The 27,127-nt window shown below is 42.8% G+C and overlaps 1 protein-coding gene across 7 annotated transcripts in view; it reads right to left on the minus strand.

The window, feature by feature from the left end:
- ATG9B (autophagy related 9B) overlaps positions 1-27,127 on the minus strand; it is a 136,048-nt gene that overhangs the window by 23,834 nt on the left and 85,087 nt on the right. For 6 of the 7 annotated variants that reach the window (XM_033932088.1, XM_033932087.1, XM_033932093.1 and 3 more), the window contains 6 exons: positions 24,269-24,422; positions 22,961-23,140; positions 21,735-21,980; positions 15,698-15,930; positions 14,310-14,418; positions 6,470-6,560 (listed from right to left, as the gene is read on the minus strand). In XM_033932088.1, coding sequence (XP_033787979.1) covers positions 6,470-6,560; positions 14,310-14,418; positions 15,698-15,930; positions 21,735-21,980; positions 22,961-23,140; positions 24,269-24,422 — 1,013 coding nt within the window. The remainder of the gene's footprint in view (positions 1-6,469; positions 6,561-14,309; positions 14,419-15,697; positions 15,931-21,734; positions 21,981-22,960; positions 23,141-24,268; positions 24,423-27,127) is intronic. The other variant, XM_033932091.1, reaches the window with a different exon arrangement.

A 27,127-nucleotide genomic window follows, 5' to 3' on the forward strand; every position in this document is an offset into this window, starting at 1 on the left:
GTGGGAAGCCACTGCTTGCCCTGTACTGGTACTATGGAATATTGCTACACCTTGGGTTTTGGCCATGTACTAGTGACCTGGATTGGCCACCGTGAGAACGGGCTACTGGTCTTGATGGACCATTGGTCTGACCCAGTAAGGCTATTCTCGACATTATGAAAACTAAGAACCATCAGAAAGTACTTTGATGCAACTTCATTCCGTTTACTGGTGCAATCCTTCATTCTAAGCATGCTCGACTACTGTAACATCGTTTATTTGGAGTCTTTCAAAAAAAACCATTCAAAGACTCCGAATTATTCAAAATTCGGCAGTTTGATTGATTTTTGGTATAAAAAAATGGGAACACATAACTCCCTATTATCAAAACCTCCATTGGCTGCCCCTGGAAGCAAGAGTTCTGTTCAAATTTGCCTGTCTTTGTTTCAAATCTATTCTCGGTTCGGCCCCTATGTACTTGGTTTCTCATTTTAACTTAGATTGTTCTATTAGGCCTACACGCAGAGTTCATATGTTTATCCATCCAACAATAAAGGCCTGCCGATACAAAAGATACCTGGACAGAACACTTGCTTTCCAAGCAGGTCAAATGAACGATTGGCTGGGTAACATTATTTACGCACTCCTCATCCTATCTTAGAAAACTAGTAAAAACAAACTTGTTTAACCGATTTGTAACCTAATACCATTGTGTTCAGCTTTGGAGACTGTGTCTGGCGAAGGACGTAAGAAGACTTGAAGCGGTCCAGAGGAGGGCGACGAAAATGATAGGAGGCCTGCGCCAGAAGACATATGAGGAGAAACTGGAAGCCCTGAATATATATACCCTACAGCAGGGATGTCCAACCTGCGGCCCGAGGGCTGCATTCGGCCCCGTGAAGTATTTTGTGTGGCCCCGGTCGAGGGCGATGCAGTGTTTTCCTCTGCTGCACCCAGGTGTTTACCATCTTGCCGGCTCCCTCCTCTGTCTTGCTACAGTGTTTGCGCATTTGTGCAACCCCCAAAAACATTTTTTTCGGTCAATGCGGCCCAGTGAAGCCAAAAGGTTGGCCACCCCTGCCCTAGAGGAAAGGAGGGACAGGGGGGATATGATTCAGACTTTCAAATACTTGAAGGGTATTAACGTAGAACAAAATCTTTTCCAGAGAAAGGAAAATGGTAAAACCAGAGGACATAATTTGAGATTGAGGGGTGGTAGATTCAAGAGCAATGTTAGGAAATTCTACTTTATGGAGAGGGTGGTGGATGCCTGGAATGCGCTCCCGAGAGAGGTGGTGGAGAAGAAAACGGTGACTTAGTTCAAAGAAGCGTGGGATGACCACAGAGGATCTAGAATCAGAAAATAATATTAAATATTGAACTAATGCCAGTACTGGGCAAACTTGCACGGCCTGTATATGGCCGTTTGGGGGAGGATGAGTTGGAGAGGGCTTCAATGGCTGGGAGGGTGTAGATGGGCTGGAGTAGGTTTTGACAGAGATTTTGGCAGTTGGAATCCAAGCACAGTACTGGGTAGAGCTTTGGATTCTTGCCCAGAAATAGCTAATTTGATCATGTAACACCACTCCTCAAAGAGGCTCATTGGCTCCCTGTTCATTATAGAATCACTTATAAATTATGTTTAATTATCTTTTAGACTCTGATCAATAAGACCCCTGCATTTTTATATAGATTTCTTATTCCTTATTCTACAAAGAAAATACTGCGTTCTAGTGAACAAAATCTGCTATCTGTCCCTTCGTTAAAAATTATCAATACAAGGAGACAATTTATTTTTTCATGTACTGCACCGCAGACCCTTCCTATTTTTTTACGAGAGGAAAAAGAACTTGGAAAATTTAAAACTGAACTTAAAACCTTCCTTTTTAAAGATGCTTTTATAACATAATTTTAGTTTTAGTATCATGTTTTCCTATATGAAACCTGTATTAATTATTTCCCTTTGTGTTTCCCCTCAATGTTTCTTCTTTACTTTATGAATTGTAGTTCTTCCCTCCTCTCCCATGTTTATCAATGTTAATAATCACGAGTTCTTACCCATTATTTAAATAATTGTATGTACTGTATTGTTTGTTTTATTTTTTTATATTTAATAATTGTTAAATTTAAAGTGTACATCGCTTAGAATATTTGATTAAGCGATTGATCAAGTCAACTAATAAACTTGAAACTTGAACTAAGAAGAAAAAATAAAAAAAATTTAAACTGAATCAGGTTGGGCAGACTGGATGGACCATTCAGGTCTTTATCTGCTGTCATCTACTATATTACTATGTTAAAGCCCTATCTGTGTATACTCTAACCGACTTGCAGCCTAAGAACTCTTAAACCTTATCTTTGTATTCTGCTTACATGTACTCTATGACTTTACATTGTGCCTATCTTCGCTGATTGTCCAGCTCTTCTTATTGTAAACCGCCTTGAACTATTATGGCTTTGGCGGTATATAAGAATAAAATTATTATTATTACTATGTTCTTAAGTTCTATGACATAAGCCACTGCCTTGGCATTGTCGGAGAGAACCTGAACCGAAGTGCCTTCCAGCAATGACTGGAAAGCTACCAACGTCAACCAAATGGCTCTGGTCTCCAGAAGACTGATCAACCAGGAAACCTCCACTAGTGACCAGCTGCCCTGAGATGAGCAACCAAGACATTGTGCTCCCCAACCGAGGAGACTAGCTTCTGTGAGTACTGTCCACTGGGGCTGATCCAGACTCACCCCCTGAACCAGATTGGAAGACTGAAGCCACCAGCACAGGATGCGACAAACCAACCCACGAAGAGGGACCAGAGAGTCCAGATCATGAATCTGCAGGGACCACCACCGAAGAGCATACTGAAGGGGGCGCATGTGAGACCGAGCCCATTGAACCACTTCCAAGGATGCCACCATTAACCCCAATACCTGCAGAAAATCCTACGCCCAAGGGGAACGAGAATCCATCAGGGAGTGAATCTGTGACTGCAACTTCAGCACTCAGGCCTCGGGATGGAAGACTTTCCCCAGACTGGTGTCAAAGAGAACTCCGAGATACTCCGAGACGGAGTTAACCAACTCTTGGAAAGGTTGACAACCCAGACAAGTGACTGCAAAAACTCTATGACCCAAGCCATGACTCGGGAGATCTCCTGAAAAGACTTCGCTCGAATCAAAAGAATGCCCTCCTTACGCAAGGCTGCTGCCACCATCACTATAACCTTGGTGAAGGTCCATGGAGCCATGGCCAGACCAAAAGAAAGTACACAAAACTGAGTACTTTCCCAAAATTGCAAAGCAAAGGAAGCACTGATGGGAGGCCCAAATCGGAATATAAAGGTAGGCCTTCGTTAGGTCGAGAGAAGTCAGAAATTCCTCAGGATGAACAGCGAGAATCATGGACTTCAGGGTCTTCATGTGGAAAGACAAAACCTGTTTACACCTTTCAGATCTAAAATAGCCGAAAAGACTCCTCTTTCTTGGGCACCACAAAGTAAAAGGAGTACCTGCCAGTGCAAATCTCCGGAGGGGGAACTGGAACCAATGCTTTGAGGTCCAGCAACCTTTGTGGCATCTGCCAAAATGCCCACTTCTTCCAAGTTGCCTGATAAGGAGAACAGAGGAAAAGATCTGGCAAAGGCCAGTAAAACTTGAGAGCATAGCCATCCTGAATCACCTCTAGGACCCATTGATCCGACGTGATCTTGGCCCACCCCCAGTAAAACTCGAGCAAACATGTTCCCACTGGAACTGGGGGAAGGACCCAAATACAGTCATTGGGCTGGACAGGTGGAAGTGGAGCCATCAGAGAAGTCACGACCTCCCTAGCGGGCTCCCTAATAGGACTGCATGTGCTGAAAGTTTCTTCTGGAAGGGAAAGAGGCCAAACCCTGGCCAGGGTGATACCGTTGAAACTCAAGCAGACGCCCATGGTGGCACCACCCAAGACGTCAGGCGAAGCCAGTCCTCCGGAATCCGAGGAACCTTAGAGTCACTCAAGGTCTGAACAAGCTTATCCAACTCCTCCCCAAAAAGGAAGGAACTCCAAAAAGGAAATGTACTGAGCTTCGACTTAAGAGGCTACATCTGCCGACCAACCATGAAGCAACAGGGTACGAGTAGCCACTCCGAGGGCCAAAGACTTTGAAGATACCTGCAACAAATCATACATGGCATCAGAAAGATAAAAAGCACCGAGCTCAATCTTTGTCACCTTCTGATCCACTAAGGACCATTCAGCCGATCCTGATCAAGGACACGCACATATCACCGGAAACAAGCCCAGGCCACCAGACTGCCGCAAATTGCCGCTTAGACAGCAAAGGCAGCCACTCTGTTTAAGGAGACACTCTATCTTGCAGTCCTGGGGGTCTCTCAAGGCCAAGCCACCTTTCACAGGCACTGTATGCCTGTGAGGAATGACTGAGACCACAGCATTAACCACGGGAGACTTGAAGGCATCCACATCAGGAATGGGATAGAGACAAGCCATGGACTATGCCAAGCAAAATGGCACGCTGGACTCTTCCACTGAGCATGCACCACATTCCGAATTTCCTGATGAAGAGGAAAAGAATGAGAGGCTGATCGGATCCCTCGAAGCAGAGGGTCCACAACCTGAGGGGGGTCCTTCCTCAAATCAAAAAATGTAAGACACCTGAAGAATAAGCTCCTGCAGCTCTTCCTAGTGAAAAATGCGCATGACCAAAGTGTCCTTGCCAACCGGCGGCTCAGAAACCCAACTATCTACATCATCTGCCCCTCCGAGAGAATCTTGGGTGATCATCCAAGAAGTCCAGGTCCTCATCACGAGAAACTGCGTCAGCAAAGAAAACATCCTCATCCCATGAAACCTGCGGACGCTTGGACAGAGGTGGGTGGGGGGGCTGGACGGGGCAGACACCAAAGAGAGAGACCTCCCCAAAGAATCGGAGACCCCCAGGGAAGAAGCAGCATCCCCAGCCACCTGCAAGTAAGTCTTGTACGTACATGGCTAACACAAAAGAAATATCAAAGAGACAAGTTAATTTAATCATGTATTTTTAATAGGTATAACTAATGGGCAGATTGGATGGACCATTCAGGTCTTTATCTGCTGTCATTTACTATGTTACAAAATCAGGGGCAAAACACTCTGACAGCAAAAAGGCATGCACTGCTGATGAAAAAGAAACACCCGAAACCTGTTCTTGCCTTTCTAAAACAGGAGGGAGGTTACCTGAGGCCACAGGCAAAATGGCGAAGCTTCTCGCCAAAACCGACGAAAAGCCTGCTAAAAAAATTTCCTCTGATGTTTGTAGCGGCAAAGAGGCCTGAATGAGCCCAGCTACTAAAGCAGAACTGCAGGCACCATCAGCTGTAGCGGTAAAGGAATCCCCAGCACTATCGGTGGTAAGGGAAACCAGTTTCCTGATTGCCAGTTGGGGAAATTCCTGTGTGGGTGGTAGGGTAAGCCTGGGCCTCCCCACTGCCTGCAGCCGACGAACAGTGGACACGCAAAGGGGAACCCTGTTCGCCAGCACCCAAAGTCAACAAGGATTCCCCCTCGCAGCAGCCGGAACACTACATGCAGATGCCGGTCACATCGACTGCTTGGCAGGAGCTCAATGAGCACTTTTTCAATTTCTTTAAAGTGCTCATTGTGAACCACTAGGGAGGAAAAACTAAGTACCGGTCAGCAATAAAGATCAATTAAGCACAATTTAAGGCTTCCTTTCAGAATGGCACTGCCTCAGGCCTTTTCTTTTTTTTTTTAAGATAAAAACTTTAACCAAGGAGCAGACCCCACAGGCTCTCAAAGCTTAGTCTTTGCCTGACTGTGGCAAGGCATACAGCTGAGGCACCTCTAATTAAATTTTGGGGAGGTGGGGAAAATGGGGGAGGGACTCGACCACTCGAATGTGGTACCCCACAAGGTCAGACGGACCACAAAAGTGCCCCCAAGCTTTGCCCGGACTGCAAAAAAGGACAATTAAAAAATAGCCACTAATCAAATCCAACAGGCCCTAACTGATAAGAGGAAAGACTGTACAGGCTTATCACCTCCTCCTGCTGGAGACTGAGAATAGACTGATTGTAGATGGGACTGCACAGCCCACTTGTACTACTGCCAAAAGTCAATGTGTTCTCTGTCTCCACCTGCTGGCAGAGGAGCGTAAACCCATCCATCTGTACTGGTCTGGAGGTGACAATAAAGAATGGAAAGCTTTTGGATATTTTTCTGTAGTTAATAAGTGGTGTCTTGATGACACTTCAGTAGTACAGAAGGAACATAAAGATCACTTCTGTCAGTACAGGGAACCTTAACGTCACTTCTCAGTTTCCCAAACCCTTTGTCATTAGTTTAAAGATATATGTATCTTGTCATAAAGGGTTCAAGTAAAAATGTTAACATGAAAGCAAGAAGACTGCCATAGGATAGTCTGACTTAAGGGCCTGAGGACAGTGTCAAGGACTGTGAGTGACCTTGCTATGAAAAGGATACTCACCTGGGTCAGCTTGTGGCTGCTGTGGCATGGTCTGTGGTCGCCATGCACCTGAGGGATGTGGAGAAGGACCTTGCTGCTGTTGTTGATGCACCTGGAACAAGAAGAGAATTTAGAAAATTTGGGATGTCTTTCCCCTCTCCAAACTGTAACAAGTTAGACTTCCTGGGACACCAGGCCGCACAGTGGTATAAATTGTTAGCTGAATTTATAAATAAGAAACCAAAAACTGGTCTTAGGGACATTTGGAGTATTGAGATTAAGCACCAAATTCATGCATCTCAATGGCCACGAATCTGGACTTGGAGGTTGAGAGGTACAATGTCCGCATCTTTGAGACAAACTTGGTTTTTTTCTGTTACACAAAGCATTCTGGACCCCTGTTCGGTTACAAAAGTTGGACAGCTCTAAGTCTAATAAATGTTGGCACTGTCATCTCGAAGCAGGGACTTTAGATCACTTATTGTTCTACTGTCCATTTATTTTGGCTTTTTGGAAATCAATATGGGGCCAAATAAATTGCTTGTTAGAAAATCTAGTGGCATTATCCTATGATACTGTGCCTTTTTGGCATGTCAATGAGAACTAAAAGTCAAATATCATCTAAAAACAACAGGCTTTTATTAATAATGACAGGAGTTGCCATACAACAAATTACGAGCAATTGGACGAGGCTCAATTATAGTTTTTGGTGGAATTCATTGTGTCATGTGTATAAAATGGAAAGAATATTAGCCATTCAGAAAGGGAATTTTAAGAAATTTCAGGAGATTTGGGAGCCATTAGCAAAATACTTTTTTTCCCAATTCTTTATTCATTTTTTCATCTAACATCAAGTGTACAATATTACATCAATTGAATCATACACATCACTTGAAATTCTTTCAATTATCATCTTAAATATATAAATTAACCCCCTCCCCCGCCCTCCCTTTCTACAAATATTGTAATCAAAAATATCATACATGTGCTATAATCATAAATATTGGTTAAATCCATAGTATAACTATATATCACCCCCCTACCCATTATTATAAATATATTTTCAGTGTAAAAAAAAAAGTCTAATCATTACAATATGTTATCAATGGCCCCCAAATCTTTTTAAAATTATTATAACTCCCTTTTTGTATGGCAATTGTTCTTTCCATTTTGTATATATGGCACAACGAATTCCACCAGAAGATGTAATTAAGTCTAGTGTAATTTTTCCAATTTCTGGTGATATGTTGAATGGCAACTCCTGTCATTATTAATAAAAGTTTATTATTGCTTGATGAAATTTGACTTTTTATTTTCATTGATGTCCCAAATAGAGCTACATGGTTTTCTAATAAACAATTAATTTGAGACCAAATTGATTTGCAAAAGGCCATAATACAGGGACAAAAGTATATGAAATGATCTAAAGTCCCTGCTTCCATTAGCAAAATACTGTAATGTTTCTCTATGTCATGCACATCCGGGAGGGGGGGAGGATGGGGAGTCTGTTAGATTAATGAAGCTAGATATTTTGGGGTTCATTATAGAAATGTTATGTGATTGCATTGTGATGATTTAGGAGGTAGGGGGACTAATTCTGAAATGGATATAAATGGAATATTAAGTGTATTATTGATGTATAAAATGTGGTATTTATTGTTACACTTACTGTAAGTTTTGAAAATAATAAAGAACTGGGAAGATAAACTGTAACATGTCAAAAACCGGGTTACATGTTTGCTGGTTTACCAGTAAGAAATCCAAAGTCCTGGGCCTCTGTCCAGCTCATACCACCTCATACACTTAGCACATTAATATTAATATGGGAAGGCTCTCTCGTGTAAACTGTAAATTAAGATGAGCTCACAGGCTTACCTCATACATGTTTCTAAAAGAGAAGGGCTCCCTTACACATATCTCATACCTATAGACAGCATGTTAAGCTCTCTTACCTTCACCTCATGCATAAAGATAGCACATTAGTACAGGAAGGGGAATTTTTCACACTGAATTCACTCACAAGCCCTCATACATGCCCCCTTCTAAAGATCTGACCCAACAGTTTTGTGCTAAGATTAATTCACTAAGATCTGCCCTTTCTTTTCCTCTGTTGCCCCTTCCTCTTCTGCCCCACACTTTCTATCTGGTAAAGCATTGTTTCTCAACTTCTTCAAGCCAAGTACCATATTTTCTCGCATATAACGCGCGCGTTATACGTGGTTTTTACAAACCGCGCATACCCTTGCGCGTTACACGCGTGAGCGCGTTGTACAAAATTTTTTTTACATAGTTTCCCCCCCCCCGATGCCCGATTCATCACCCGGAAGGAGCACTCGCACTCCCACCCCGAAGGACCGCTCGCACCCCCACCCGAAGAACCGCTCGCACCCCCACAGCCTCCCCCCCTCCCCCATGGAGAAGCTGTCTACCTTGTTTCCGGATGCCAGCCCAGCTGCTTCCTCTGCCGGTGGTCCTGCCCCTTCTCAGAGCCCTGTGCTGCGCTGCTTCCTCTTCAGGCGGTCCCGCCCTTTCTCTGATGTCAGAGAAAGGGCGGGACCGCCGGAAGAAAAAGCAGCACAGCAGGGCTCAGAGAAGGGGCGGGACCGCCGGCAGAGGAAACAGCTGGGCTCGCTGGCATCCGGAAACAAGGTAGACAGCTTCTCCATGGGGGAGGGGGGGAGGTTGTGGGGGTGCGAGCGGTTCTTCGGGTGGGGGTGCGAGCGGTCCTTCGGGGTGGGAGTGCGAGCGCTCCTTCAGGGTGGGGGTGCGAGCGGTCCTTCAGGGTGGGGGTGCGGGTGCGTGCGAGCGGTCCTTCGGGGTGGGGGTGCGAGCGGTCCTGCGGGGGGGTGAATCGGACGTCGGGGGGGGCATCAGGCTTTCAGGGTAGGGACAGGACTTCAAGGAGGAAAGGAGAGTCGGGGCGGGCGAAAACAGAGTCAGGGTCTCCAGAGGAGAGTCGGGGCGGGCGAAAGGAGAGTCGGGCAGCATGCGCGGTATACGGGTGTGCGCGGTATATAAAAATTGATGTACATAAATATGTGTTTTTTGCGCGCTATACCCGTGTGCGCATTTTACACGGGTGCGCGTTATCTATGTGAAAATACGGTACTCCCTAAGCCTAATAAATACCAACCGAGTACCCCAGACCCACCTCCATAATAATAGTACTAATTGTAATGCAATTTCTTCCATCCATTTTTCATGCACGCAATATATAATCTTATTAATACATAATGGGAACCACAAAATTTTTTTTTTAAAAACACAAAGCACACTGTATGCAGAGAAAATATTAATTATCATTTATATTCGGGAGTTTTTTCAAAGAGGTCAATGCAGATGACTTTAAAATATGCAATGTCACCTCAGTAACAACTATAGAAAAATAGATAAATATAGTGCAAAATATAGACAACAGATATAAATTCTCAAAACTGCTAAATTGAAAATAAATTCATTTTTCCTACCTTTGTTGTCTGGTGATTTCATGAGTCTCTGGTTGCACTCCCTTCTGACTATGTATCCAATATTTCTTTCTTTCTTTCTGCCTCCTGCATGTTTCCTCTCCTCCAGACCTCATTTCATTCTTCAACCAACATCTCTCTCTGTGCCTCCAACTTTTCTTCTGCCCCCATTGGCAACAAGTCTCTCTCTCACTGTCCATCTGTCTTGAGAGATCCAGGCATTTCTCCCACCCCCTCTACTGCCACACTCAACATTTCTCCCTCTCTCATCCCTCAGATCATGCGAAGCATTTTTCACCACTGCCCACAAGCCCCATGCCCATTTCTCCTTCTATCACCCCTCTCCAACACTATGCCACATCTCTCCCTCCATCACTATGTCCAACATTCCTCCCCCTTGCATCCCCTTCAATCTGGTCCCTCTCCACCACCATATCCAACATTTCTCCCTCTTCTCCTTCTATTCCCCATGCATCTCTACCTGCCCAATTTTCCTTTCTTCCTTTCCTCATGTGCACCATCTCTCACTCACACTGATGCCCAATTCTCCCTTTCAATTCCCTCCCCCCGTGTTCCAAGTTAGTGCCCCCTTCCTCTTTCCATTCTGTTTCCCATGTTCATGCCCCCTTTTCTTTCTGTGTTGAGTTCGTGCCCCCTCCCCCTCACTGCCTTCCAGCTTTTGTCCCAAAATTAAGTTGCACCGCCAGGGATCCCTACCACTCCCCCTCCCCCAAAGCCGACCCATCCACAGAAGCCGCCGGGGATACCTGCCCGACTGCAAGCTTGTCCGTCTGCCTGCCACACCACCCTCCAATTATGTGCCATCTGTAGTTATTTTGATTCTGTTATCTTGCCTTACTGTAATACTGTCAATGCAGATGTGTCCCAAATGATTTTGAAAAAACCTTAAACATCCCAGAATATTGCTGTTCACCTTCTATGTCTAGCTTGCCACTACGATCACATCTCTTCAATGTTGTTCCATTTATAGTGGTTTCTAATTTCTGTTTTAAGTTTTTTATTCATTTTTTCATATAACAACAAGTGTACCATATAAATTCATACAATTTCATTAAGTACACACTTGATATTCTTTCATGTATTACTGTAAATACAACTTATCATTATATACTCTGTTACTATAATATTTAAACATTATCTAAATCTTAATAAGTATATCAATTATTACTCAATTATAAACCCTTCCCCTCCCCTTACTTTGGTAATTGCATACAATAAAACAAAATATAATGATAAATTATTTATATTATGTGATGAATAAAATAAATCCAACCACCACCCCCCTTATCAAATATCTTATTATGGGAAAATTGTATCATTCATTGCAAAAGTTTGTTAATGGTCCCCAAATCTTCTTAAACTTATCTATATAACCTTTTTGTGTTGCAAATGTACGCTCCATTTTATTTCTTTTCTAATTTCTTTCAGGGTGAAATTAAAATGTTTAATCCTTGCTTTTTAAGCTCTGCATGAGACCCCATTATTTGGCAATACTAATTCTGTTGTATATTCATTCATGGCAATCATTTAATAAGCATTGCCCTATCCTCCACCCCCACCCCCTTTCATCTCATGCATATCTTGAGTTCACTAGGCATAGTGCTTTTTTCTTCTAGGCTCCATCTTCTGTAGATATGTGCAGTACCATGTCAGGAACTGGGTTGCAACCTCCATATGCTGTTCCTTGTGCAGATCAGTAAGTTGTTTGGGAACCCATCGTGCGCAGATTTTCCTGTATCCCAAGTCATTGTGCATTACGGCAAATGCAGATCCATAGCCGATATCCAAATCTGCAGCCAACTGAGACACCGTTAGCCATCAGTCTTCTCTAATCAAGGCATCCGCCCTATCAATGTGCTCTTGTGTGCGCAATGTTGATGGGCGACCAGAACGACCTTCGTCGGTTACACCTGTACTTCCCGCTTTAAACCTTTTTATCCACTCATAAACCTTTTATTGATTCATGGAGCTGTGTCCATACTGAGTCAACATCCGATGGTGAATTTCCACAGGTTTCACTTCCTCTGCCCAAAGAAAGCGCCCCACGGCATGTTGTTCTTCAATGGTGCAATCTGGCAATGGAGCATCCATATTTCTGACCTCATTTCTGCCATACGTTAGGACTACAGGCCGAGCACTGCACTGTGTGTGGACGTACTATTCAACAGGCAATGTATAAGTACATATGTTGCATTTCACTAGTTCCGTTCCAGTTATCGCGTAATTTAACAATTGCCTTTCATTTTTGGTTTGCCCTTGTATATTTTGTAGTGTTATTTTGCAAATATCTGTAGTGTTTCCAGCTATATCTATCTATCTATATTTCTGCAATTGTTAGTATATAAGAATTTTTATTGTCTAATGAATAATATATAATCCCACATTGGCATTATTCTTTCATAAGGCAGCAATTTGTAGAATCATTAGGTGCTTTCACATTCCTAATAAACGAGTCCAGAAAATTACTGTTTTAGTGATTCGCTGTTTATAATTGCACTTAGTATTTAACCTACAGATTGGGGGTTCACCTCTTGTACACTCCTTAGGAAGCACCACTTCTTCCATCTACTTGGGTCTCGCACACCTGACCATCCAGGTTGCTAGAATTCTCTAGTAGAATCAATGTCATTCTGGATTTCTTCCAAACTGAACCTCTGCTTTTTGGCCCAATTGGGCCCTCCAGAGGTTATAGAAGTGCTACCTAGAACCCCAGCACACCCTTCATCATCCAGTCTTTTCTAAGGAAAAAGACTTGTGCATCAAAAGAACAAACTCAAGGCTAAAAGCCTGTCCAGCCAGGGGCTCCAACCTACAGCCCTTAGACACCCTCTGAAGTCCTGCTCAGAACTGGAGGCCTACCACAAGAAATGGGAGTATGAGGCACAGTGGTTAGAGTTACAGCCTCACATCTTGAGGTTGTGGGTTCAAATCCCATGCTGCTCCTTGTGACCCTGGGCAAATCACTTAACCCCCTCCATTATCCCAGGTACATTAGATAGACTGTGAGCCTGCCAGGACAGATAGGGAAAAATGACTGAGTACCTGACTGCATACCACTTAGGTTATAAGTGGTACATAAATACAAAAAAAAAAAAAAATGCTTAAAACTCAGCTTTTTGCCTCTGCCTTTTTGCTACCTAACTAGTTAGACTGGAATTGTAAGGGTTGTGCAGTGGCATTTAATTTGCTTTTGTAATGTATTGTTTATATTATGCTGTTTTTTTTGTAAGCCACCTAGGTTTAGGCGGTGTATAATTTTTTTTTTTTAATAGAAAAATGGCATTTAATCATGACAAAAAGATGTTAATGGTTCATAGACAAAACCGCGGAAGACAAAGGCGCGTGCCAACAACTGAGCGCAAGACGGAGGCGCACGCCGAAGAAAATGACAGTTTTTAGGGGCTCCGACAGGGGGTTTTGTTGGGGAGCCCCCCCACTTTACTTAATACAGATCGCGGCGGCATTGTGGGTAGTTTGGGGGGTTGTAACCCCCCTCATTATATTGTAAACTTAACTTTTTCCCTGTTTTTAGGGAAAAAGTGAAGTTTTCAGTAAAATGTGGGGGGTTACAATACCCCAAACCTCCCACAACGCCCCCACAACACGGCGTGATCTATATAAAGTGGGGGGTTCCCCCCACACACCCCTGGAGCCCCTAAAAAGTTATTTTCTTCGGCACGCACCTCCGCGCTGCGCTCAGTTGTCGGCGCGCGCCTTTGTCTTCCACGGTTTTGACCTGACACCGATGTTAATAGCTCCCATATTTTTATAAAATTTTTATAATTTCCATTCTGTACCGCCAATGATCTATCCATTCTATACATATGACATAATGAATTCCACCAGAAATTAAAACCACTTAGGGTGGGGGAAGGGTTTCAATTGGAGGATATATGATCTTATAATGAATAATGGGCTTAGAGGGAGGGAGGGGGGAGGGTTGCATTTATATTTATAGGATACAATGATAAGATGTTCAAGTGGTCTATTAATAGTGTTTATCTGAATTTTTGTACACTTGATGAGAGTTTAAAAATGAATAAAGAATTTAAAAAAAAAAAAAAAATTTTTTTTTAAATAAATAAAGGACTTCTGCAGCTGCTCGCAAAATGTTGGAGATTCCCGCTAAAATTGGGTCTTCTGTCAGCTTGGAAATCTCATCAGCATACCAACTGCTGGCTGTCTCACTTGACTACAGACCATCTTCACAAATTATACCAGTTCTGCTGACTGCTGGGAATCGCTCCAATATGGCTAACAAGTGCAGGGTGGAACAGGTTTCTGGAACTTACCTCCTCGTATGCCTGGGCTGGGCTGGAGGGATATTAATGAATAATGTAGCATATTAGTTCAGGTAGGGGTTCTCTCACACTTACCTCATGCATATAGATAGCATGAAGGCTCATCTCAGCAGAGGCAAATTCAGACACTAGTAGGTTAGAATGGCATATACTCTGCTGTTGAGTGTTATATCCTGACATGCTGCTGGTGAAAGCATAGAAAAACTATGTTAGCTTTGGTAGATAAAACACAAAGACATCTCTTCTGTATACAAGCGCTATCGGAACCTGTCCCATCAGTACAAACACAAAATGGAGGCCCTCTCTCTACACGGCATACAGGTACAGAGAATTTTCCTGTCATTATACTGTCCATCTTTGTCTGTTATCTAAATGCTGTAATACCCCTTTTTAGCGTTATGGATATGCTTTTCCTATCATTTTAGAGTTTCTAATTGTATTTTGTTTTTACTATTGTGAACCACCCTGACCTGCTTGTTCGGCTAGAGTGGTTTATCATATTTTAATGGACATAAACATGATACTCTTTTCTCATCAACACAGGTAAACAGTGAGGCACCTCCTTGCAATGCAGGTACACAAAGATGGATCATTCCTTTCAGTAAAGAAGAACTCCGAACCCTTTTGCCTTTCCTCCACTCAAGGGCACTCAGCACAAAAAGATGTTTGATAACCTTCTGGCGACGCAAGCAGCAAAACTTAACCACTCCATCTCCAATCTGTTGACGGCAACGGGCGACTTCAAAACTTTTCGAAAAGAAATCAAAACCCTACTTTTCAAAAAATGTATCCAGATATCTTAACCCAACCCTTCCCCCTCCTCCTAGATAAATTCTCCCCCAAAACCTCCACTTAAATAATCTCTTCCTCCCCAAAACATCAACCAAGTATTCAGATCCCTGAAATGTAACGTAATCTTATTTGTACTCTAACTGTAATCTATTTGTTATATCACACAGTAACGTACAGTCAATTTAATATCCAATTTGCAAGTTCTTCCAGAACTAATCCAGGTACCTCTCCTCCCTTGTAACAAAAAAAAAAACCAAAAAAATAAAAAAAAACCCAAAACTGTTGTAACTTCACTGGAAATGTCCAGTTAGCTCTTTTGTAATCCGCCTTGAACTGTAAGGTATAGGCGGAATAGAAGTCTCTAATGTAATGTAATGTAATGTAATGTAAAGTAGACAGCCGCAGTATCGCCTCCCTGTTTCAGCATAGCGGAACAAAATGGGGAGGATACTAGAAGGAATAGATTGCGATATCCATATTGGTGGAGAAATATAAGGCCAGAAATCAATGCAGTCTACTTATTTCTATAGGCTGAGAAAATAGGAACAAGACATGTAGGCAATGGCACTGTATCTTATATCACACCATTACCAAGTCTCAGAAGCATCACATCCTGTACAATTTATCAATCCTTTCTAGACCACAAAAAAAAACAAAGGCTGTTCAAAGACCTTTCCTGGAAGACGGTCCTGTCACTGCGGTACATGGGGCTTTCGGCGCAAGTCTCTGGGAGCCCTGTGTGAGAGCGGGCTCGAGTAGGATTCTGGGAGGTGGAGATGGAAGCCAGGACACTGGCTGCAGCAGAGGCTGTGCTGGTTGGTTGGGAAAAGCGCCAGTCTCGACGAGGCAGACCACTGGCACTGAGGATGGGATGGACAAGCACACTTGCCAGCAAGGTATCTGGCTGCAAGAGAGGAAAAAGACAGATATCAGAGATGGAAGACAAGTCCAAGTACAGGACTGGGATGCTACACAGTGGCACTTTGTTGACAGTTTACAAGCAGTTGGTTGTGTTCTTTGCCAACTCTTTCTGTTGTTTAGATTAGTGGTTCCCAACCCTGTCCTGGAGGACCACCAGGCCAATCGGGTTTTCAGGAAAGCCCTAATGAATATGCATGAAGCAGATTTGCTTGCCTGTCACTTCCATTATATGCAAATCGCTCTCATGCATATTCATTAGGGCTTTCCTGAAAGCCCGACTGGCCTGGTGGTCCTCCAGGACAGGGTTGGGAACCACTAGTTTAGATCATTTAAAATTTATTGTACCTCTAAAAGGATATAAGCTAAGCAGTTTACTGAAATGTCACCCACTGTTTGGCTGCTGTGTCAATCCAACTTTCTAGAAGCTCAAAAAAAAAAACTCTACAATAAAAATGTAATATTTGAAAAGCAGAAAAAAAAAGAACCTAATAGGTTTTCTCTTGAGAATGGAAAGCAGACATTGTCCTTCAATTGGCTTTACCACATTATATTTGTTATTGTATGTCAACTGCAAACATTGAACCAAAGCTCCTTACCTGTAGCATGTGTTCTCTATAAACAGCAGAATAAATCAGCCATACAAGTGGATGATATATTTTGGCAGTGTCAAAAATGACTAGCTCAGCGTTCTAAAACAACTAGAAAAAGGTTCTGGGAATGCGAGAATACTCTTGCCTAGATCAGTGTTTTTCAACCTTTTTACACCCGTGGACCGGAAGAAATAAAAGAATTATTTTGTGGACCGGCAAACTACTAGGACTAAAATTTAAAAACCCCGTTTCCGCCCCATCTCTGTGAGCTCAGTCACCTTAGTAACTATAGAAAAATAGACAAATATAGTGTAAAATATAGACAGCAGATATAAATTCTCAAAACTGACACGTTTTGATCACTAAATTGAAAATAAAATCATTTTTCCTACCTTTGCTGTCTGGTGATTTCATGAGTCTCTGGTTGCATTTCCTTCTGTCTGTGTATCCTTTCTTTCTTTTCTATCTTTCTGCACTCAGGCCCAAGAATTGTCCCTTTCTATTCCCTCCCTTTTTCCTTCCTTTGTCCTTCGTGCCCCCGGTGCCTCCTTCCCATGTCTTTAGTGCCCCCAGTGCCCCCTTCCCGTGTCTTTAGTGCCCCCTTCCCATGTCTTTAGTGCCCCCTTCCCATGTCTTTAGTGCCCCCAGTGCCTCTTTCCCATTTCCTTAGTGCCCCTTCCTATCTTTAATGCCCCCAGTGCCTTCTTCCCATGTCCTTAGTGCCCCTTCCTGTCTTTAGTGCCCTCAGTGCCTCCTTCCTATGTCCCTCTCACTGCCTTCCACACTTTGTCCCACCCCCACCCCCGAAGCCAGCCTGCCTGCCTGTCTACCTCTCTCCCTCCCTCCCTGGCCAAAGCCAGCCTGCTTGCCTGCCTACCTCCTTCCCTCCCTACCGCGCCAAAAAAAAAAAAAAAAAAAGACTCCCTTCTTCCTTTCCCCGGGTCGGCTGCTATCTTACCGCCCTGCTACTGCTAAAGCCGACAGGAAGTCTTTTTTCCGACGTCAATTCTGATGTCGGAGAGGACATTCTGGGCCAGCCAGGCAGCGATTGGCTAGCCCAAAACATCCTCTCCTACGTCAGAATTGACGTCGGAAAAAAGACTTCCTGTCAGCTTTAGCAGCAGCAGGGCGGTAAGATAGCAGCCTTTAATCTTGCCAGCCCTGCGTGGACCGGCAGAAATTTCCTGCGGACAGACACCGGTCTGCGGACCAGCAGTTGAATAACAGTGGCCTAGATGATTCAGTTACCCCAGAACTTAAAAATCACTCTCTGGAAGATAGCTGGGATTATCTGACTGATTTATCCTGCTGTCTACGAAGAACAACTTTGCTTTCTCTGTCAACAAGCAGAAGGAATCAACCACACAAGTGAATTCTCTCTAGTTAGGAGAGGAGGTATAGGCCAATGGTGAAAGTCAAGAAAAGTGAAAGCAATTTCCTTACTCTCCTTGTAGTAGGAATTTTACAGCTATGAGGGGAATCACAGAATACACTTCTCCCTCCGTATTCACGATTTCAGCATTCGCGGTTTCGATTATTCATGGTTTTTAGCTTGCTGGCTCCTCCCCCCAATTACATCAGCTTGCATAGAGAAATCACTGATTCCAAGCGTTTACAGAGAAAATCGCCAATTCTCAGCACTTTCTTCACCGTGTTTTGCCTCTCCTTCAGGAACAGGCCAGGTCTCCCACCATGTGATTCACAGTTTCACCATATTCATGGTGGTTTTTAATAGAATACTAAACAAACTCAAGGAGCAACTGCTATAATTACTTGTGTTAAACTGTAGATAATAAAAAAAAACTATCTCCACAAGTTTGCTTCAATAACTTAATTTAAATAAATATATAAAACTACAAAAATACTAAATAAAGTGCACAAAGTGCTTTCAAAGTGCTGTAAAAATGTCATAAAGTGCTTAGTCACCAACCAAAAAGTGCAGTAATACCATCAAATATACCAGCGCTGGTTGTAATGAGGGACCATCATTGCGCTACAATGTCCCTCTTTCTGCCTTCCAAAGAACAATAAATATACTGTGATATAATGTTGTAAAATACTTTCATTAAAACAGAAGATACTCGAGTTTGGAGACAGATCAATAGCAGTGGTACAATGTTGAAATCAATTCATTCAATTCATTATAGTGTAAAAGCTCTAAACCAGTGGTTCCCAACCCTGTCCTAGAGGACCCCCAGGCCAATCGGGTTTTCAGGCTAGCCCATGTATGCAAATCTGCTCCATGCATATTCATTAGGGCTAGCCTGAAAACCCGATTGGCCTGGTAGTCCTCCAGGACAGGGTTGGGAACCACTGCTCTAAACAACCCCCGTGCTCTGTTAAAAGCTCGCCTCCCTTCAACTCAAGTTTCGCAACAGCGTCATAAATACCCCTCTTTATTTTTTGGTTATTCTCTTGGTCCGTGCCCCTATGGACATTGTATTGGACGCTCCTGCTTGAATTGGAGTTGATTGTGTCTGAATCCTTAAAAAAAACAAATATATCTTCCAAGAGGGGGCGATGTTTCACACAAATTGCTAATGGAAGAACTTAGATTCATACACGAGTGGCAGACACTAAGTTCTGGAAGCTTGAACGAGGAAACTGAATGGTTCCGAATGTGATAGGTCAGTTTGAAATAAAATGGGCGGGTGTTGGAATCTCCCTCTGTGATAGGTTGTTTGAGGATTTGATGTCCCTTGTGACGTGTTTTAGCCAGAGCTCTTATATCAATTCAGTTTTTGACGGCGTCTTTCTGCTCTGCTTTTGTTTCCCTCTTTGAGGTTTCCTTGGTTCTTCTGGCCGCATAAGTAAGTTTATATATACTTCTGTTTGATGTACTGATTTCCTTATTTAGATAGATATATACTAAGATTGCCATGATAGTGAATTAATAAAATTTTAAAATTTATGAGTTTTTAATCAAAAAGTCAGGAAGTTGCAGGAGAGGAGGATTGACTCGCGCAGCTGCGCGTGCACGGATTTTTGAACACGTGCGGCTCGGAAAAAAGGAAGCCGGAAAACTCGAAATTTAAGGTGAGGTGGAGGGAGGGAGCTGGCTAAATGCACGGCTTTTTGAACGCGTGCGGCTAGGGAAAAAGGAAGCCGGCAAACTCAGAACGAATATAAGGTGAGGTGGAGGGAGGGTGGGGGCTGCTGGACCATTCTTCATTACTTTGCCATACTAATTCCATTCTATGTTAGGTGCCATGGACTCAGATTCGAGTCCTAGCGATGATGAGTTAAAGATCCCAAAAGAAGCCAACTTCTAAATCCAGTGGTTAGAGCTACACTACACTCTAGTGACCCTGGGCAAGTCACTTAATCCCTATTGCTTCTGACACAATGGGCAGTTCCAAAGACCAAGACTGGCCAGTGTCAAAGACAGGATGCTGAGCTTGATAGACCCTTAGTCTCCACTGTTTTTAGTGATCAACAAAGTTCTATGTTTCTATAATCACCCTAATTCTGTTATCATTGGACTAGATATTCAAAATGATTTAAATGGCCAGGACAGGCTCCTGGCTGTTCAAATCATCTGTCCAGGGCTAACCAGGCATTTTCAATCTTCATGTTCAGCCCAAATGGTGTCACACAATTCAGCAAAAATACCCAATGTTGTTCCTCATAATTTAAATATTGCTCATAGAAGGAACAATATTGGGTATTTTTGCAAATGGAAGTTGGAGGGTTAATTCCCTTGAAACAGCCAATTGAGTGAAACATGAATTCATGCTGGGACACAAGATAGGTTGAATTTGTTTTGAATTTAAAAAGAAAAATGATCAATGAAGAATACTATAATGGCAAGAAAATATAATGATAAAACAGCAACTAATTTTGCCTATTTTTATATATTAAAAAAGTACTACATAAGGTGAATGTCCATATTGCTGTCTGTTGTTCTGCTGAGCACTGGCATTGAAACAGCAAGTTTATAGCTAATGTTGTTTGTTTTTTCACTTCTTTTAGTGCCCCCTTCCTGACGACGCTCTGTTCCTTTGCATACACTATGCTCTTCACAACACAATCTCCTTGTAAGTCCAAATTCTAGACAGATAACATATGACACTACATGGCACATCATATTTTCAGTCGCTGCACCCACTCTTTGGAATGCTCCCTATTCACACCTTCATCTGGAATCTTCCCTAAATAAATTCAAGATTGAAATAAAAACATTCCTATTCAATGATGCATTTAGTTAAATCTTATTCATAAGTTCTTCCTCTTTTCCAAAGGCCTCTGCGTTGACATCCCCAGTCTATCCTACACCTCTCCTTCTTTCCTATCAAATATTGTATTTCCTTCCTACCCCACCTTAATCCCCTGTAAATTCTCTCACTTCTTTTTATACATCTCCCTTGTGTAAACAGCCTAGATACAGAAGGAATAGGTGGTATATCAAGCCTACATTAAACTTGGATAAATCCCTCTAAAATCTTTATTCTCACCGACTAGATTCCTCTACTCTCATAAAGATTTCAACATACAGTACAGAATCAGTGCAACCCCCCCTGCTAACACCCACACATGATGCTTTCCACATCTTGTTCACACAGACTGTTTCCCCTTGTTCCCACCTGTGTTTCTTGCTCTCATACACACCTCGGTCACACAGAGTGCCTTCTGTTTTCTTCATTCAGGTATCATTAATACAGAAGCGATCCTTCGGCATTCTTTAAGACCCTGTTTAGAGATGGCGGATCCCAGTTGTTTGGATGTAGGAGATGCATTTAGCGTCCCATTAAAAGTTTGATCAGATACGTTACACCCTGAGGCAGTAGATTTGTGAAACGCTGGCCACCGTTGGTGTGCCGATCAACAGAAGATAAATTGATAAACATTTCCATCTATCTTTCAATATCTTCTACAAGTAAAATATAACACAGTACAATGCTTATTTCATATCAAGGAGGTTTTTTTGCCAATGAGGTGAACGTTTAACCACGGTGGGAAGGCCCTTGTCTGAGGATTTTTCCTCCATTTTTAGATTGTTATCTAGCCTGTACTGTGTTATTATTATATCATTTGACATAGTGCATCTTTCTTAGTGAAAGTGTTTTGTTAATATTGCTGACTTTTCACAATATCTGAGTCTTTTTTGGATCCCAGTTGTTTACACAGGTCTCAGCCATCATAACATAATCCCACTTTTCCGTTAAGTCTCTCTTCTTACTAGGCAGTTTAAACTTACCGCGGTGGCAGACTCATTGGAAAACAAGGAGCTGCAGAGGGGAGCCTCCGAGAGAATTTGCTGGGCAGGGGGTGCAACTGCTGCATCCTGCTGTACTTTCTCCTTCAGGTGCCCAATAAAGGCAGAGCTGTCCAACGGGGGCTGCCAGTGTGGGTTTGTGATAGCGAAGTGCATGAGCGACAACTCCGTCTTGCCATTCTCAGCCTGCTGGTACACTGAGGCCTCTGTCTGTCCTTCTGAAAGCCACTGCAAGAGAGGACATGAGGTGAGAAAAACTATGAGTGGATGGCAGGGCCACATTTTGGATTTGTAGGTACTTGAAGGGCCACAGAAAAAATAGTTAATGTCTTATTAAAGAAATTACAATTTTGCATGAGGTAAAATTCTATAGTTTATAAATCTTTCCTTTTGGCTTAGTCTTAATAATAATATTGTCATTTATAGCTAAAGAGACATATGATCAAGAAACTATTTCATTTTACTTTTGTGATTATGATAAACATACTGAGGGCCTGAAAATAGTGCCTGGCAGGCCGCATGTGGCACCTGGGCCGCAAGTTTGAGACCACTGGTTTAGATTGTAAGCTCTTTCAAGCAGGGACTGTTTCTTCTTTGTGACTCTGTACAGCGCTTCGTGGGTCTGGTAACGCTATAGAAATAATCCATAGTAGTAGTGTGAAGCATTTCAGTCTGTGGTAAGAAGAGCTGAGTCTGTGATGTCATAATGCCTCAATCCACCAATAAGAGCCAACCTCATCAGTGATGTCACAATGGCTCGATTGTTCTGTACTCCCCTCTGCCCTCCAACCCAGCCAGCAGATTAACCTTTCCCCTTAACTGTATCCATGACATCCTATTTGTCTGTCTTGCCTGTTTAGATCAGTGGTCTCCAACTCAAACCCTTTGCAGGGCCACATTTTGGATTTGTCGGTACTTGGAGGGTCTCAGAAAAAAAATAGTTAATGTCTTATTAAAGAAATGACAACTTTGCATGAGGTAAAACTCTTTATAGTTTATAAATCTTTCCTTTTGGCTAAGTCTGAATAATAATATTGTCATTTGTATTTATTATTATATTTTTTTGTGTGTCTGTGATCTTTTTGATGTGGTATGAATGAGACCCTTCTACTAAACTCAATATACAATATGTTTTGGATTTAATTGTTTTGGAAATATACGACTGTATCCCTCTATACATTTGAATATCTGCAGAGAAGCATCCATACCTGAGGGTTGCCATGCTTCCGGATATCCATCTGGGCAAAGGAACAAATATCTCCCACACCAACCACCTCAATTGAAAAGTTGCGAAAGAAATCTATGATCTCCAGAGATTTATGTCGTAAAGAGAAGATCAAAATAAACGGAGTAATGATAGGGCTGAGCAGCTCCTCCAGAATAAACACCTGAAACACATTAATAGGGGAGTGAGAGAAACACAGAAACATAACAGCAGATAAAGGCCAAATGGCCCATCCAGTCTGCCCATTCTTGATCTCCTCTCCCTAAGAAATCCCATGTACCTGCCCCACGATTTCTTGAATTCATAATTTTTGTCTCTACCACCTCTAAAGGGAAACTATTCCATGCATCTACCACTCTTTCTGTAAAAGAGTATTTCCTTAGATTACGCCAGAACCTATCACCCCTTAACTTCACTCTATGCTTTCTCATTCTGGAGTTTTCCTTAATTTGAAAAAGGCTCACCTCCTCTATCATATCCCCTCTCTCCCACCTTTCTTTTAGAGCAAGCTTTTTCCAGCCGGGGCACACTAAACCCAGTGTCTCCAGCTTGAGACACCCGGAAGTGCACTGGCGGAGAGAAGGGCCAGCAGAGAGAAGAGGTGTCAGCGTCAGGAGATTGCTTACAGGACGTGCCTCTCTTTGCGAGAGACACGTCCTGTAGACAGTCAGCCGACGCCGACATCTCTCCTCTTCCCCAGTGTACCGCAGCACACCTGAAATTTCAGGAGGCACACAGTTTGCGATATACTGTTCTAGAGTATACATATTGAGGTCTCTAAGTCTGTCTCTCTACACAAAGACCACTACTCGTAACCAATTTTGTAACAGCCCTCTGGACCGACTCCATCCTTTTGCAGTAATATCTTTTTTGAAGGTGGGGTCTCCAAAATTGCACACAGTATTCCAAATGGAGACTTATACAACAGCAATATCATTTCATTTTACACAAGTAATTTATATATGTATGTTCTTCACGCTTTAAAAATTTTACACTTGCAGTCCTCACAATCTGCAGGATTTGTGCTAGTATAAGGACACACAGATGCATATTTGTCTTTACAATAGAGGCCAAAAATAAGCACCTTCCTGCCCTATTAACCTAGGCTCCCTGTTATCTGTCTTGTATTTGTTATAAAATTATGCTTAAAGGACTTTGCAACTCATATAAGACTCATACAGTGAAAAAAGAGAGTCACTGGAAAAGAATGAGGGAAAATTGGAGAGAACATGTTAGTTAGGAAAGAAAAAAAAATTGATGGTGCCGAGGCATTTCTATCATTCCATCTTACTGCCTTGTACTGGAAAAGCTGGGCCATCTCATCCCTGGTCTCAGATTTGTGAGCGCTGCCTTGCCAGTGGTCAGGCATGTAGTGAATATGAGCCAGTACACACTGCAGGAGCTGCTCAGGGCACCACGCCATGTGCTCATCTGGGATAAAGGACCTGCCGAGATAAAGAGCAGGAGTTTAGTATCAGTGCTAAAGAGGTAGAGAAGGTTCCACAAGCTCGTAGGGTTGCAGTTGGAGCCCAGAACCGAAAACCCTAAACAGGAGGCTAGAATCCCACTTCCACTACTATATTCTGATGTGGGGCTGCCATCTCACTTAGGTCAACCCCTTAAAACACTGATCTAATTTCTGTAGGGGAATCGGAACTTCAAGTTCATGTATGCGAAGGAGCACAACTACTCTCAATCTGACGCGGTAAGGTGGCAACCCCTACTCATGTGTGGCCTTACAACTGTGTCTATGCAGTTTGTGAGACTTATCCTTTTAATTTTCCCACTCCTTAAACTTTTATGGGCCAAAATTCCTCTTTGAAAATGCAGTTCCTCTTCCAGCATGCACATTTGCATCTGCTTTGAAGTAGGTGCAGGGTTTTCAAAATTAAGCCCTGTCCGTTTGTAGGCGGGTAAAGGTTTGCATGTAGTTTACCTGCTGAGAGGAACAACTTCCACGGGGGGGGGGGGGGGGGGGATTTTCCATGGTAAATCCCCATTTATCTTCAGAAATCCTTTTGAAAACTGCTCTCTCCAGTGAAAATACAGTAGACTCTCAGTTAACCAGCACCCATGGGGATTGATAGATGCTGGATAAATAGGCCTAACTAATACTATACCCAATACTATGCCATACCAGGAAAACTACTGGACATGTGGTAGGCAAAACGTGGGTGTACTCAGGTGTGGCATGCCAAGTTTACACTTAAATTTCCACCAGAAATTGATTTTATTTTCATTTTTATTTAAAGTATTTCTAGTCAAAGGTATGGAGAATTTGAGCTACCAGGAACGCCTCAGAAAACTGGGACTGTTCACCCTCGAAAAGAGAAGATTGAGAGGGGATTTGATAGAGACTTTTAAAATATTAAAAGGATTTGACATAATAGACCAGGAAGAAGCATTACTGACATTTTCAGACGTAATACGGACAAGAGGTCATAGTCTGAAACTGTGTGGCAGCAGGTTCAGGACAAATGTCAGGAAGTTCTTTTTCACACAGCGAGTGGTGAGCGCTTGGAATGCTCTCCCAGAGAAGCTTGTGGCGGAGACTAGTGTTCAGGGTTTCAAGCGCAAGTTGCAAATCATATCCGGGGATACGGGAAACCCGGGTCTCCAACAAGGAGCACCTAACTGGGCCTCCGCGTGTGCGGATCGCCGGACAAGATGGACCTAGGTCTGATCCGGTGAAGGCGTTTCTTGTGTTCTTATGTTATGTTTGATTTTTTTTTTTGTTTTTTTTTTTTTTGCTGCTTGCTTGAGAGTTCTGATTGCTTGAATTCTGGTTAACAGAGAGTCTACTGTATATATAAAAGCACATCTCACTTATAGATGAATTTCCTAAATAATAAAAACAATTAAATGAAATTACATGTTGCAAAATATATAGGCCCTCTTGTACAAAGCATTTTAACACAGGCTGGCATGGTAAGTGCCCGAAGCCCATAGGGTTTTAAAGGGCTTCAAAGCTTTTGCCACACAGCATTTGCTAGTGGTTTTATAAAATTGCTAAACAATAGATTTATAAACATTTTTTATGGCATTAGCTCGTTTAGCAATCTGTTGGCTCCTTTTACAAAGCCATGGTAGCAGTTGCTGCTGCGGTAATCACTCCGACACCCATAGGGATTTAAAGGGTTTTGGAGTGTTTGCCACACTGCAGCCGCTACTTTGTCTTTGTAAATGGAGGGGTATATATTTTGTTTCATGTAATTGTTTAAGTCAGGGGTGCCCAAATGGTCGATCGCGTTGCCTTTGCGATCTTGTTCGTCCTGCCTCCCCGAGCCAGGCCAGGCGCATACAAGCGCTTGACCCACAAGCCTTCACCTCTGACGTCAATTCTGACATCGGAGAGGAAGTTCTGAGCCAGCTAATCGCTGCCTGGATGGCCTGGAACTTCCTCTCCGACGTCACAAAGACGTCGTGGGGGGAAAGGCTTGTGGGCCCAGAGCTTAAACGCGCCAGGCCTGGCTCAGGGAAACAGGGAGAAATCGGCGTGGTGGCTTGGAGGGGGGGCAGGGAGAGAGAAAGAATCAGGGAAGTGGAGAAATCGGTGTGATGGCTTGGGGGGTCAGGGGGAGACAGACAGGTAGGGGGAGAGAGAAAGAAAGACATAAATAAAGAGAGGGGCAGGGGGAAAGAGAAAGAAAGACAGAAATAAATAGGAGGGCAGGGGGAGAAAGAAAGAGAGACAAAAGAAAAGGGGAGAGCAGAAAGAAAGAAATATTGGATTTACAGTCAGAAGAAGGAAGTGCAACCAGAGACTCATGAAATCACCAGACAAAAAGGTAGGAAAATGATTTTATTTTCAATTTAGTGATCAAAATGTGTCCATTTTGAGAATTTATATCTGCTGTCTATATTTTGCACTATGGCCCCCTTTTACTAAACCATGATAGTGGTTTTTAGTGCAGGGAGACTATGAGCATCAGGAGCTGCGAGGGGCATTCAGCGCAGCTCCCTGCACTAAAAACCGCTATCGAGCTTTAGTAAAAGGGGACAGGGTATATTTGTCTATTTTTGTATAGTTGTTACTGAGGTGACATTATGTATTTTAAAGTCAACTGCCTTGACCTCTGAAAAAACCCCGAATACAAATGATAATTAACATTTTCTCTGCATACAGTGTGCTTTGTGTTTTTTTTTTAAT

The sequence above is a fragment of the Geotrypetes seraphini genome, chromosome 2, assembly GCF_902459505.1.
Source record: "Geotrypetes seraphini chromosome 2, aGeoSer1.1, whole genome shotgun sequence".
Lineage (NCBI taxonomy): Eukaryota > Metazoa > Chordata > Amphibia > Gymnophiona > Dermophiidae > Geotrypetes > Geotrypetes seraphini.